A 16,100-nucleotide genomic window follows, 5' to 3' on the forward strand; every position below is an offset into this window, starting at 1 on the left:
TGAACTGTGAGCACTTACATTACTTAATATATCTCTCAGAGCCAAGTCATGATGAGCCCAGACAGTCTGGTGACCTCTGCTCCCGAGAAATATGTCAGCAATGCAATATAAGCCCAGAGCTAAACCTGCTACGTAGCGCAGGACAAATGAGAAATACATCATTTACAACTCAATGCCAAAGTTTCAGACTGAGGAAAACTCCAGGAGTCTATTAACAATGCATTTCCTTTAACCAGCATTCATTGTGTTAGTAAGCATGTTAAGAATGGTGAGCTGGAATTAGGCACATGATTACAGTTCTTTGTTTTAGGTAAAGGACTGAAAGCAATTTAAAGCAATGTTTTTTTTCCTTAATTTAGCTTGTTGTTGTTAACAGTACTTCAGGACACAAAGATCCCCAGTGTGTAGAACGCAATTATTTATATTCAGTATTAGTTCCTTAAAACTCCAGCGAAAAGTGAAGGCATTTAGAAAACAGAGCATCTATAAATGGCTAAGTGAAACATTTCTCGCACTTCTGCCACCTACGGCAAAATATTTGCATCCCCAGCTTGCTAAATGCTAATACGTGATGATCAGACTTAGCCTATTTCTGTGCACATTACCCTCGTCGAAGGGCCTGAATAATAAAAATGTATATCCTAATACGAATGTTTATCTCAACTGAAGGACTAACACAACTAATGTCTGTTTCATGCCAAAAATTATAATAAAAGATGAAAAAATGAATGTTCTCCTGCTGCTAGTATATCTACAAGCAAATATTATTATTTTATTATTACAGTTTTACATTTGTGAAAGTTCCTATTACATATACCTTCCTGGCCTTTTTTCCATATATATTAAATGGAAACAGTACTTTCAGTAAACTTTGCCTAAATCAAGCGAATATACGTAACTTTCTCATATATTTTATCAGAGAAAATGGTTTCTTTCTCCACTTATGAGCCTCTTCTCTCCTCTGCCTCCTGAGCCTGTCTGATAAAACAATTCAAGACAAGACGGATCCGTCAGCACAGTGAGGTGTCAGGTTACACTTTCTATTACTTACTACAAAGGATGAGGGAGCAGAAGTGAGGAGCAGAGTAAGAAAACAGGCAGGAGACAAAGATAAACCATGATGAGCTTTCTAACAAGTCTTTTACCTCACTCCAAAGCTGTAATCACATCTACACTGCTCAGTATCGCTTTATATTGAAGTCTCTGCTGCTGCTTCTTCATGCCAGAGTGCTAACTAAGGAATGAAGAGCAGGAAATAATCAATTCCTGTGTCCTGTGCTGTGTGTGAGTGACATCATAGCCTTCATTCTCTTCCTACTAGCTCAGAGTCAATTGCAAATTAAGATACAGAACCTGATTAGGGGGAAAACTGGTGAAAATGCAGTATACATGTTTTATAATGGCCAAAGAAAATGTTATTCATCATGAGCACAGAAAAGCTACTGGAAAGTATAGTTCTCTTTCAACTATCACACAATGGAGTATCTAAGATTCTGTGCTTACGCATAATAAGAAGTATTCTCATCAAACTTGTTATCCTCTTAAAATATTGCAATCATCATATTATATAGCATTGTGTACTTACAAATTTTCATTGTGCCTTTCTACTTAGTTAATTATGTTCTTTTCCATTAGGTCAATGACATCACGTGATTAAAATAGAGTTATCGGAATACTTCTAAGCTCAATGCAGAAACAGGAAGTCTTTTATCCCTACATGAGTCATCATTAGAACTACCATTTTACATCACTGCAAAACACCTTTTGGCCCAGCTCTACCCCCTCTTCAACTCCTGATCCAGCTGCTCCACTCGTTCCACTGCCATTGACTTTGCTGTGATGTAGAATTGTAGTTCTAATGATTAGTCATACAGGGAAAAAAAAGACTTGATGTTTCTACATAGAGATTAGAAGGATTCATTCAGTTAGTCAGTTTTTAATCACATGATGTCATAGTCGTAAAGGAAAAGAGAACAATTAACTGGGTAGAAGTGCAAAATGAGCAATTGTAAGTAAACAGTGCTATATAATATGAAGACTGCAATATATAAGATGATAAAAACTTTGAATAGAGTGCTTCCTAAAAATTAGTCTTGGTTTAGTGATGTACATGAGTGCTCCAATTGCTATAAGGAAAAAGGCATCACCATCACCTGATCAGAACAAATTTTTTTTTTCAGCAATTGAAAGTAAACAATGAAATAGTCCTTTGAATGACTGAAAATATATTGAAAACTTTGAGGAAGTTATACTAAAATACTTAGATAATCTCATGTAAATATTATTCAATTGCTGAACTGGATTTATCCATTTAGGGTAAGTTCACACAGGGCGTTTTTGTTGCGGGTTTTTTCAGCTTTTTTTATACTAATTCTCAGTTGCTTTTTCCATTACCAGAAAAGCCTGTGATATTTCAGAAATCTCATGCACACACATGGGTTTTTTGTGTCCTCAGGATTTTGTGCTTTGCTGCGTTCTTTGGACATAGAGCATGTCACTTCTTTCAGCGTTTTTGCTGCATGTTTTTCACCCATTGGCATGAATGGGTGTTGGAAAAAAACGCTGCAAAAACACAGGTATCATTACTTTCTGCTTTTTGGTGCAGAAAAGTCATGGCCAGCAGGAAGTGACCTCATAGCCAAGACCTTTGAGGTGTCGTTAGTGAGGTGTCCATAGTGATAGTGAGCTATTGTGAGGTAGTGTCAGGTAGTAGTGAGGTGTCCTGATAGTGATCTATTGTGAGGTAGTGTCAGGTAGTGGGGTGTCCTGATAGTGATCTATTGTGAGGTAGTGTCTGGTAGTAGTGAGGTGTCCTGATAGTGATCTATTGTGAGGGAGTGTCAAGTAGTGGTGGTGAGGTGTCCTGATAGTGATCTATTGTGAGGTAGTGTCAGGTAGTGAGGTGTCCTGATAGTGATCTATTGTGAGGTAATGAGGTGTCCTGATAGTGATCTATTGTGAGGTAGTGTCAGGTAGTGAGGTGTCCTGATAGTGATCTATTGTGAGGTAGTGTCTGGTAGTAGTGAGGTGTCCTGATAGTGATCTATTGTGAGGTAGTGTCAGGTAGTTGGGTGTCCTGATAGTGATCTATTGTGAGGTAGTGAGGTGTCCTGATAGTGATCTATTGTGAGGTAGTGTCAGGTAGTTGGGTGTCCTGATAGTGATCTATTGTGAGGTAGTGAGGTGTCCTGATAGTGATCTATTGTGAGGTAGTGTCAGGTAGTGAGGTGTCCTGATAGTGATCTATTGTGAGGTAGTGTCTGGTAGTAGTGAGGTGTCCTGATAGTGATCTATTGTGAGGTAGTGTCAGGTAGTTGGGTGTCCTGATAGTGATCTATTGTGAGGTAGTGTCAGGTAGTAGTGAGGTGTCCTGATAGTGATCTATTGTGAGGTAGTGTCTGGTAGTAGTGAGGTGTCCTGATAGTGATCTATTGTGAGGTAGTGTCAGGTAGTTGGGTGTCCTGATAGTGATCTATTGTGAGGTAGTGTCAGGTAGTAGTGAGGTGTCCTGATAGTGATCTATTGTGAGGTAGTGTCTGGTAGTAGTGAGGTGTCCTGATAGTGATCTATTGTGAGGTAGTGTCTGGTAGTAGTGAGGTGTCCTGATAGTGATCTATTGTGAGGTAGTGTCAGGTAGTTGGGTGTCCTGATAGTGATCTATTGTGAGGTAGTGTCAGGTAGTAGTGAGGTGTCCTGATAGTGATCTATTGTGAGGTAGTGTCTGGTAGTAGTGAGGTGTCCTGATAGTGATCTATTGTGAGGTAGTGTCAGGTAGTTGGGTGTCCTGATAGTGATCTATTGTGAGGTAGTGTCAGGTAGTAGTGAGGTGTCCTGATAGTGATCTATTGTGAGGGAGTGTCTGGTAGTAGTGAGGTGTCCTGATAGTGATCTATTGTGAGGTAGTGTTAGGTAGTGAGGTGTCCTGATAGTGATCTATTGTGAGGTAGTGTTAGGTAGTGAGGTGTCCTGATAGTGATCTATTGTGAGGTAGTGTCTGGTAGTGGGGTGTCCTGATAGTGATCTATTGTGAGGCAGTGTCAGGTAATAGTGAGGTGTTAGCCATGTCTTGGGAGGATGAGCTTTAATGTTTCCCAACTAATCATATGGGTGGTTCTACAAGAAGCAGTTATTTTTCTTCTCTGGGGGCATTCAACTGTATTAGCATGCACAAAAAGACCAAAAAAAACGCATGAAAAAAAACACACCAAAGACGCACCAAAAAACACACCAAAAAATTAACCTGCCTTTTTGACGCAGCTTCTTTCCTGGCAAGAAATCAGGTTTTGCTTCAGAAAAAAGCATCAAAAAGCCCTGTGTGAACTTACCCTTAATGTATTATAAAGACTAGACAAGTTGTCCTTTCACTGCGCATAAAATGTGCCTTTACATGTAATAGTTATAAATGTCAATTCCAGATGCAGTGAAATGTGCGTCCAGCAGGGTAATGGTTAAATAGATACATTACAGAGTATATGTGATAGCAAAAAATTGGCAATGACGGGAAAAGTGATTGCCAGTAAGGGTTGTATCTGGTAATTCAGGGAAATAATGACTATTGGGTTTGCCTTAAACAATGTAAGTGTTCTGGAAGTTCATTTTATGGAATGATCTGAAGGCAGGATTACAAATAGTTCACAAAATAAGTTTTTAATCCTACATGATATACATTTCAATATGCCAAGCATTATATTAAATCCTCTTTTCCAATTATCCACACTTCTTTATTATTGGCAATGACAGCGTCAACCCTAATTGGCAAAAAAAAATCTTATAAAGCCCTGTCCTATTTCTCACCATTATCCTTACCTTTATATCCCAGCACAAGTAATATTGACACCAAGTCACTTCCAGATATTGATTACCCCACTGCTGCCACAGATAGGAGGTCACTTCACCTGTTGAGACGGATGAAGCTGATTTGATAATTACCGAGTTACAACTATAACTATTGTTCAGTAATCAGAAATGAATGATCAATGCTGGTTAAAAGATAAAATGAAAGGGTTTTGTCTTTAGGAAAAATTTCCATTTCATTGATTAGCTATTAAAGTCAATCAGTTGTAAGATGTATAATGGCCTTACTGGTTTAAGATTATCCATGTGCAAAAATGCTTTGGTCTATGGAACGGTCATATGATTACATATGGCTTATCTCTTAGTCCATTTTCTTGCAACTGCTCCATTTTCTTATAGCTTAATCCTACAATATCCTTGAAAGTGGATGTCATAATAGAAAGTTATTACTCTTCACAGAGTTCTAAGTTCACCAACAGTATCTCAAAAGGGTCAGTATTTTCTTCTTGTATCTGTGTTTATGTGCCAATAGCAGGAGTAGAATATACAGAGAAATAATGGGAAGATTGACACTTGTTCTGTGTCCTGGAGACAGTCCTGGTTCTGGCATAGAAATATTGATGTGTGAGTGGTCCTGCAGGACCCCCCCCCCCCCCAACCACCACCTTCTTCCATATAGAGGATGATCTCCTGCTAGCCTCTGTCCATCTATAGGATAATCTCCTGCTAGCCACTGTCCAGCTATAGGATGATCTCCTGCTAGCCACTGTCCATATAGAGGATGATCTCCTGCTAGCCACTGTCCATAGAGGATGGTCTCCTGCTAGCCACTGTCCATATAGAGGATGATCTCCTGCTAGCCACTGTTCATAGAGGATGATCTCCTGCTAGCCACTGTCCATATAGAGGATGATCTCCTGCTAGCTTCTATGCATATAGCGGATGATCTCCTGCTAGCCACTGTCTATATAGAGGATGATCTCCTGCTAGCCACTGTCCATATAGAGGATGATCTCCTGCTAGCCACTGTCCATATAGAGGATGATCTCCTGCTAGCCACTGTCCATATAGAGGATGATCTCCTGCTAGCCACTGTCCATATAGAGGATGATCTCCTGCTAGCCACTGTCTATATAGAGGATGATCTCCTAATCTCATCCTCTATATGAACAGTGGCTAGCAGGAGATCATCCTCTATGTGGACAGTGGTTAGCAGGGGATCATCCTCTATGTGGACAGTGGTTAGCAGGAGATCATCCTCTATATCAGTGTTCCCCAACTCCGGTCCTCAAGAGCCACCAACAGGTCATGTTTTCAGGATTTCCTTAGAATTGCACAGGTGATTGAATGCTTGCTTGTCCAGGTGATGCAATTGCAATACTAAGGAAATCCTGAAAACATGACCTGTTGGTGGCTCTTGAGGACCGGAGTTGGGGAACACTGATATAGAGGATGATCTCCTGCTAACCACTGTCCACATAGAGGATGATCTCCTGCTAGCCACTGTTCATATAGAGGATAATGTCCTGCTAGCCACTGTCCATCTAGAGGATGATCTCCGGCTAGCCACTGTCCATAGAGGATGATGTCCTGCTAGCCACTGTCCATCTAGCGGATGATCTCCTGCTAGCCACTGTCCATATAGAGGATGATCTCCTGCTAGCCACTGTCCATCTAGAGGATGATCTCCAGCTAGCCACTGTCCATCTATAGGATGATACCCTGCTAGCCACTGTCCATATAGAGGATCTCCTGCTAGTCTCTGTCCATATAGAGGATGATCTCCTGCTAGCCACTGTCCATATAGATGATCTCCTTCTAGCCACTGTCCATATAGAGGATGATCTCCTGCTAGCCACTGTCCATAGAGGATGATGTCCTGCTAGCCACTGTCCATCTAGCGGATGATCTCCTGCTAGCCACTGTCCATATAGAGGATGATCTCCTGCTAGCCACTGTCCATATAGATGATCTCCTGCTAGCCACTGTCCATAGAGGATGATCTCCTACTAGCCACTGTCCATCTATAGGATGATCTCCTGCTAGCCACTGTCCATCTATAGGATGATCTCCTGCTAGCCACTGTCCATCTATAAAATGATCTCCTGCTAGCCACTATCCATCTATAGGATGATCTCCTGCTAGCCACTGTCCATATAGAGGATGATCTCCTGCTAGCCACTGTCCATATAGAGGATGATCTCCTGCTAGCCACTGTCCATAGAGGATGATCTCCTGCTAGCCACTGTCCATCTATAGGATGATCTCCTGCTAGCCACTGTCCATCTATAGGATGATCTCCTGCTAGCCACTATCCATCTATAGAATGATCTCCTGCTAGCCACTATCCATCTATAGGATGATCTCCTGCTAGCCACTGTCCATATAGAGGATGATCTCCTGCTAGCCACTGTCCATATAGAGGATGATCTCCTGCTAGCCACTGTCCATATAGAGGATGATCTCCTGCTAGCCACTATCCATCTATAGGATGATCTCCTGCTAGCCACTATCCATCTATAGGATGATCTCCTGCTAGCCACTGTCCATATAGAGGATGATCTCCTGCTAGCCACTGTCCATCTATAGGATGATCTCCTGCTAGCCACTGTCCATCTATAGGATGATCTCCTGCTAGCCACTGTCCATCTATAGGATGATCTCCTGCTAGCCACTGTCCATATATAGGACGATCTCCTGCTAGCCACTGTCCATCTATAGGATGATCTCCTGCTAGCCACTGTCCATATAGAGGATGATCTCCTGCTAGCCACTGTCCATCTATAGGATGATCTCCTGCTAGCCACTGTCCATCTATAGGATGATCTCCTGCTAGCCACTGTCCATCTATAGGATGATCTCCTGCTAGCCACTGTCCATCTATAGGATGATCTCCTGCTAGCCACTGTCCATCTATAGGATGATCTCCTGCTAGCCACTGTCCATCTATAGAATGATCTCCTGCTAGCCACTATCCATCTATAGGATGATCTCCTGCTAGCCACTGTCCATATAGAGGATGATCTCCTGCTAGCCACTGTCCATCTATAGGATGATCTCCTGCTAGCCACTGTCCATCTATAGGATGATCTCCTGCTAGCCTCTGTCCATGGTGCTACCCATACAGCCTCATGCACACTGGCCCCATAGTGATGCGCTCTCTGCGCACAGTAAGTCTTTTTCAATTCGCACCTGTTGGAAACCAAGGTTTATTCTGGATAGAAGTCGATTTGTCATGGCTGCTGTAAAAAAAAAATCATTGCATGGTATAACTGTATTGCTCTAAAAAAATGTAAAAAAAAAGATATCTGCGATCATCAATAATTAACCATTGCGATAAAAAGAAGAGGGGGCTGTGAAGATCCGACATCCCCCTCTCCTCCTTCAATGCTACAGCTAAAGAGCAGGTGAACTTCTGCTCCACAAGACTCAGGGGGAGGGGAAGGGTGCATGCCTTCCCAATTTAGGGTCAGGGGCATAATCGCCAGTGCACATCTACTAAACCATCTGCAAAACGCATCAGACTGAGCTACAAGTGACACATGCCAGGCTGAGACAATGCTCTCTGGATTCTCTATCCATGCACACATTTCTTGGTCTCTTACCTTTAGTGAACGCCTTAAAGAAATTGCCATTATCTGCAACAGAAATATTAACTGGGAATATATTGGTACCTTCCCAGAGAATAGAAATCCCACATGCCATTTCCATAGCATATAGTAAAGGATATGGCCAGTCGATGAGCTTCTTAGCATATTTCCTTATGATGTTGTCTTCTCCAAAGATGAACAAGGACCTGTTCACTGTGAAGCAGTTCTGCCGGACAGGGATGGGGTTATATAAAGCCATGGTCCTTGCTCTTTGGGCTTTGGATTGCTTAAAAGCTGCTTGGGTCCCCACTGGAGCAGCTGGGGACCCTTGTAGAGTCTTGCTCCTTTCTGATCCTCCATCTCCGGACCCCAATCTCCCAGCCACCGCCTCTCCAAAACGAGCCATCCTGGAAGTTGAAAGAAAAAAAGGCAGATGAAGAAGCAGACCAGAAGGGGCTTGATGATGATGATGATGATGATGATGAGGAAGAAGAAGATGATGATGATGGGGAGCAACAGCCAGCAGCACCAACACAATACTCACTCTGTATGTGAACTGTGTCTAGATGCAAATCCCCAGCCTTAGAATAATAATCCAAGAAAATCTGCCTTACAGCCCACGTCTGCCGATGCTACAAAGGAGACTAGAGATCTGGTCGCCCAACCTGCTCGCCAATGAATGGTTAATCAGCAGCCAGACCGTACACATCACACCGTGCAGGAGCTGTGCGCACACATCCAGAGCTGTGATTATCATTTAGTTGGGAAGCAACACGATTCTATTCACATAAGGACACGTCCCAAAGCCCAGGGGGGCAGGCGATGCTGGAGAGGAGAGCTCATCATCACGTGGAGTCACAGCCAAATCCACAACTACACCCCAATCTCTCCAGGTGCCCCATCCACAGGAGGCATCAAGGGAGAGGATGGGGGGCATCAAGGGAGAGGATGGGGGGCATCAAGGGAGAGGATGGGGGGCATCAAGGGAGAGGATGGGGAGCATCAAGGGAGAGGATGGGGGGCAGACAATGCAGCCCAGGGCTATGGGGTCACAGGAGAACTTCCTGACCATGGACGTGTACTGAACACAGCACAGATACAAAAGAGGGGATGGAAGGGAATTGTTACACGGAGACATGAAAATGAGCCTGTGCAGCCCTGGGTGGGGAATCAGTCGTAATTAAATCACTTTCAGATGGGCAAGGCATCCAGGCAGGGCAGGGAACAGAAGCTAAGCAGGAGAGCAGCAGCAGCACATGGTGTGCAAGTCACCCAGTGAGACCTTGTAAGGAGTCACAGCAAAAGTGGAATGCACAAAGCCTGCATACATCATGGAGCTACGGTGTGTCCCCTCTGTGCTGCTGGAAGATCACAGCTCTGTACACACACAGTGCACAGACACAGAGCTTCCTGGACACAGCACCCGCCCCACCCGGTCCACCCACTGCTCTCCCATCTAGCCTAACCAAGGTGCTTCCTGCAGACTGGAATGTTACATTTTCTTATGGATATTTTCCCTTATCATCCAGCACCCACTCACTCACCCACCCACTCGTCCACTCATTCAGCCACTCACCCACTCACTCATCCACCCACACTCATCCATCTACTCACTTAATCATCCACTCACTCATCTATTCACTCACCCACTCATTCAGCCACTCACTCACTCATCCACTCACTCACTCACTCACTCACTCATCCACTCACTCATCCATCTACCCTCTTAATCATCCACTCACTCATCTGCTCACTCACCCACTCATTCAACCACTCACTCACTCATCCACTCACTCACTCATCCACTCACTCATCCATCTACCCTCTTAATCATCCACTCACTCATTCATCCACTTACTCACTCACTCACTCACTCATCCACTCACTCATCCATCTACCCTCTTAATCATCCACTCACTCATCCACTCACTCACTCACTCACTCACTCACTCATCCACTCACTCATCCATCTACCCTCTTAATCATCCACTCATTCATTCATCTACTCACTCATCCACTCACTCATCCACTCACTCACTCATCCACTCACTCATCCATCTACCCTCTTAATCATCCACTCACTCATTCATCCACTCATCCACTCACTCATCCACTCACTCATCCACTCACTCATCTACTCTCTCACTCATCCACTCACTCATTTATCTCCTCACTCATCCCCTCACGTCACTCATCTACTCACTCATCACTCTACCAAAGACTAAGGTCTGAGTGTGCATTTACATTGTTTGTAATAACAGATCCTAATTATTAATGGATTGAAGCTGCTGGAGAGATAGAAAATAACTGTGTAAATGAACATCCTAATGGAAATAAGCTCCTTGGAGAACAAAACAGAAAGTTGGGTAAGTAAAGTGATACAAATGTTTGCAACTTTTCCCTATGGAGTATGTGTAATCATAAACAGAATGAATAACGTAAACATCTGTCTATATTCAGATATATACACACCAGCACCTAATCTGTCACTAACACTTTATAATCTATAAAATAATTATCTATGTTCAAAAACAGGTTCCAGGGCCAGTAACTTAGTCTCACACACAGGGATAAATAGTTCTGACATATCTATTCCTTTCTCACAATGCGAAGAACACTAAAAATCAAACCCATTTACTATATATTACAGTTAGGTAAGGCTATACGTCTTGCTGCATCTGTTGGATTTCAATACAGTAGCGACACCTATCTACTATATAATTGTCTAAGGGTCACTTCCGTCTGTCTGTCTGTCACGGATATTCATTGGTCGCGGCCTCTGTCATGGAAATGCAAAACAGCCACGACCAATCAGCGACGGGCACAGTCCAGCGGCAAAATGGCCGCTCCTTCCTCCCCGCAGTCAGTGCCCGCTCCATACACCCCCCCCCAGTCAGCGCTCACACAGGGTTAATAGCATCGTTAACGGACCACGTTATGCCGCGGTGTAACGCAGTCCGTTAATGCTGCTATTAACCCTGTGTGACCAACTTTTTACTATTGATGCTGCCTATGCACTATGTGGGCTGTGCAATGTACTACGTGGGCTGTGCTATATACTATGTGGGCTGTGCTATATACTACGTGGGCTGTGTTATACACTCCATGGGCTGTGCTATATACTACGTGGCTGTGCTATATACTCCGTGGGCTGTGTTATATACTACATGGCTGTGCTATATACTCCGTGGGCTGTGCTATATACTACGTGGCTGTGCTATATACTACGTGGCTGTGCAATACACTACGTGGCTGTGCTATATACTACGTGGCTGTGCTATATACTACGTGGCTGTGCTATGTACTACGTGGCCGGCCGCGAACAATCAGCGACAGGCGCAGTCCAGCCGCGAATTGGCGCAGAATTCGAACCACGGTTCGCTAATTGGTCGCGGCCAGCCGAATCCTGTGTATAAATTGCATTATTCTAAAATCTTCATAAATAAACTACATACATATTCTAGAATACACGATGCGTTACAATCGGGCTACCATCTAGTAACTTATCTATCCCATATCTATCTATCTATCTATCTATCTATCTATCTATCTATCTATCTATCTATCTATTCATCTATCTATCTATTATCTATTCCATATCTTTCTATCTATAGATCTATCTATTATCTATCTTTCTCTATCTATCTATCTATCTATCTATCTATCTATCTATCTATCTATCCCATATCTATCTATCTATCTATCTATCTATCTATCTATCTATCTATCTATCCCATATCTATTATCTATCTATCTATCTATCTATCTATCTATCTATCTATCTATCCCATATCTATCTATCCCATATCTATCTATCTATCTATCTATCTATCTATCTATCTATCTATCTATCTATCTATCTATCCCATATCTATTATCTATCTATCTATCTATCTATCTATCTATCTATCTATCTATCTATCTATCTATCTATCTATCATCTATCCCATATCTATCTATCTATCTATCTATCTATCTATCTATCTATCTATCTATCTATCCCATATCTATCTATCTATCTATCTATCTATCTATCTATCTATCTATCTATCTATCTATCTATCATCTATCTATCTATTACCTATCTATTATCTATCTATCTTTCTATCTAGCAAAAAGAAGGAACAGCACAAAATACTTATTTTCGGGTGCAAGGCCCCCAGACAATCAGTCCACCGATTATCTACACTTCATAAAACTTCAAAAAAAGAGGCAGCACTCCATTGTTCCTATATATAAATGTGCAGGGTTTAATTTACCCACATGTCTGGGCCCAGACATGTGGGTAAATTAAACCCTGCACATTTATATATTGGAACAATGGAGTGCTGCCTCTTTTTTTGAAGTTTTATCTATCTATCTATCTATCTATCTATCTATCTATCTATCTATCTATCTATCTATCTATCTATCCAATATCTATCTATCTATTATCTATCTATCTATCTATCTATCTATCTATCTATCTATCTATCTATCTATCTATCTATCTATTATGTATCTATCTATTATCTATCTATCTATCTATCTATCCCATATCTATCTATATATTCATCTATCTATCTATCTATCTATCTATCTATCTATCTATCTATCTATCTATCTTATTATGCAGCCTATGTAGAAACTCGGATGACACAATCTGATATGATATCATCTACTATATAATTGTCTAAGGGGTACTTCCGTCTTTGTGTCTGTCCTTCCGTCTTTCTGTCTGCAACTTCCGTCACAGAAATCCCGCGTCGCTGATTGGTCTCGCCAGCTGCCTGTCCTGGCTGCCGCCACCAATCAGCGACCGGCACAGTCCGGCTGAGAATTAGTCCCTCCCTACTCCCGTCCAGTCAGTGCCCAGCGCCCGCTCCACACTCCCCTCCAGTCAGCGCTCACACAGGGTTAATGACAGTGTTAACGGACCGCATTATGCCGCGGGTAACGCACTCCGTTAACGCTGCTATTAACCCTGTGTGACCAACTTTTTACTATTGATGCTGCCTATGCAGCATCAATAGTAAAAAGATCTAATGTTAAAAATAAAAAAACCAAAAAACCTGCTATTCTCACCTTCCATTGTCCACCGATGTGCGTGCGGCTGCCGCCAGCTTCCGTTCCCAGAGATGCATTGCGAAATTACCCAGAAGACTTAGCAGTCATCTGGGTAATTTCGCAATGCATCCTGTGAACGGAAGCTGGCGGCAGCTGCACGCGCATCGACAGAGCTTCGCTGCACGACAGAGGGTGAGTATAGAACTATTTTTTATTTTAATTATTTTTTTAACAGGTATATGGTGCCCACACTGCTGTATACTACGTGGGCTGTGTTACATACTACATGGCTGCTATATACTACATGGGCAGTGTTATATACTATGTGGGCAATGTTATATACTACGTGGGCTGTGTTATATACTGCGTGGCTGCTATATACTACGTGGGCAATGTTATATACTACGTGGGCTGTGTTATATACTACGTGGGAAATGTTATATACTACGTGGGCTGTGTTATATACTACGTGGGCAATGTTATATACTATGTGCGCTGTGTTATATACTACGTGGGAAATGTTATATACTGTTTGGGCTGTGTTATATACTGCATGGCCTGTATTAACACATCGGGTATTCTACAATATGTCGTGGCCTGTGCTATATACTATGTGGCTGCTATATACATACATATTCTAGAATACCCGATGCATTAGAATCGGGCCACCATCTAGTTGCTTATAATTACATTATCCCATACTACGCCACCAAAGACCTTGTTATCCTTCTTATGGAAAATAAAGAAACAATAATACTCACAAGCCATTATAATATATATAAAATGAGACCTGGTCATAATAGTTTGAGCTCTACGAGACAAATAATACTGAGGTTAAAACAAGTGTATATATTTTTTATCCATAGCCATATTCCATTGCAGCTTGTGGGAAGCAGAGTGTGACCACCAGATTTCCATACACTCGTCACTCAAAACAAGGGATGGTCCGGCATATTGATAAGCACCACCACAAAGCAGATGAAAAGGAACAATAATTAGAGCTGACCAGAATTAAAGGCAGAATGTGCTGATTATCACAGATTTGTATTTATTTATTTATTTGTAATATTTGGAACAGGAGGATCTTGTTAGAGACAATATAGCTGATAATATGCTGGCCCAACCATTTTACATGACATATTATACAGTCCTGCCATCTTTCAGTGAATCTTATACACAGATAATGGTGATTCCATTCATTCTCTTTTGTGTCATTCTGAGAGATCAGTGCAGGAGAAGAAGTTAATGTGATCAGCATCTAATAAGATGATTACGTTTAGCTTCCTGTTTAGCAGGTCTGTTAGTAGGAACAGACCTGCTATAAGCCAGCAGGTTCTTAGAGATACAAAACAACAGTGAAGCATAAAGACAAATGGGCATTCTCTGCAAATAGTGAGTAACATACGGACATGGTTATTATAGACTAAATGTCAAGAGAATGGGAAGTAAGGCCATTTATCAAGAACATGGCGGACGCAATACATCTCAATTCACTAGGGCTGATTGTAAATTATAGCAGGCACCTAATAAACATTTTATATATATTTTATATTTGCTGTATTATTCCAAACTTGCCTAAAATATTAAAATACATATACTATATATACAGTATCTATATATATCTACAGTATATCTACATACACTGCTCAAAAAAAAATAAAGGGAACACTTAAACAACAGAATCTAACTCCAAGTAAATCAAACTTCTGTGAAATCAAACTGTCCACTTCGGAAGCAGCACTGTTTGACAATCAATTTCTCATGCTGTTGTGCAAATGGAATAGACAACAGATGGAAATTATTGGCAATTATCAAGACACACTCAATAAAGGAGTGGTTCTGCAGGTGGGGACCACTGACCACATCTCAGTACCAATGCTTTCTAGCTGATGTTTTGGTCATTTTGAATGTTGGTTGTGCTTTCACACTTGTAGCATGAGACGGACTCTACAACCCACACAAGTGGCTCAGGTAGTGCAGCTCATCCAGGATGGCACATCAATGCGATCTGTGGCAAGGTTTGCTGTATCTGTCAGCATAGTGTCCAGAGGCTGGAGGCACTACCAGGAGACAGGCCAGTACACCAGGAGATGAGGAGGGGGCCGTAGGAGGGCAACAACCCAGCAGCAGGACCGCTAACTCAGCCTTTGGGCAAGGAGGAACAGGAGGTGCACTGCCAGAGTTCTGCAAAATGGCCTCCAGCAGGCTACAAATGTGCATGTGTCTGCACAAATGGTTAGAAACCGACTCAATGAGGATGGTCTGAGTGCCTGACGTCTACAGATGGGGGTTGTGTTCACAGCCTAACACCATGCAGGACGCTTGGCATTTGCCACAGAACCCCAGGATGGGCAAATTCGCCACTGGCACCCTGTACTCTTGACAGATGAATGCAGGTTCACACAGAGCACATGTGACAGACGTGACAGAGTCTAGAGATGCCATGGAGAGCGATCAGCTGCCTGCAACATCCTCCAGCATGACCGGTTTGGCAGTGGGTCAGTAATGGTGTGGGGTGGCATTTCTTTGGAGGGCTGCACAGCCCTCCATGTGCTCGCCAGAGGTAGCCTGACTGCCATTAGGTACCGAGATGAGATCCTCAGACCCCTTTTGAGACCATATGCTGGTTCGGTTTGCCCTTGGTTCCTCCTAATGCAGGACAATGCCAGA

The 16,100-nt window shown here is 42.4% G+C and overlaps 1 protein-coding gene across 6 annotated transcripts in view; it reads right to left on the minus strand.

Moving 5' to 3' along the window:
* Positions 1-16,100, minus strand: part of CACNA1E (calcium voltage-gated channel subunit alpha1 E) — a 718,540-nt gene that overhangs the window by 369,642 nt on the left and 332,798 nt on the right. For 5 of the 6 annotated variants that reach the window (XM_077276797.1, XM_077276799.1, XM_077276796.1 and 2 more), the window contains exon 3: positions 8,525-8,791. In XM_077276797.1, the coding sequence (XP_077132912.1) occupies positions 8,525-8,791 (267 nt within the window). Of the gene's footprint in view, positions 1-8,524; positions 8,792-8,928; positions 9,763-16,100 lie in introns of those variants that run through there. The other variant, XM_077276801.1, reaches the window with a different exon arrangement.

Source organism: Ranitomeya variabilis, chromosome 8, assembly GCF_051348905.1.
Source record: "Ranitomeya variabilis isolate aRanVar5 chromosome 8, aRanVar5.hap1, whole genome shotgun sequence".
NCBI classification, from domain to species: domain Eukaryota; kingdom Metazoa; phylum Chordata; class Amphibia; order Anura; family Dendrobatidae; genus Ranitomeya; species Ranitomeya variabilis.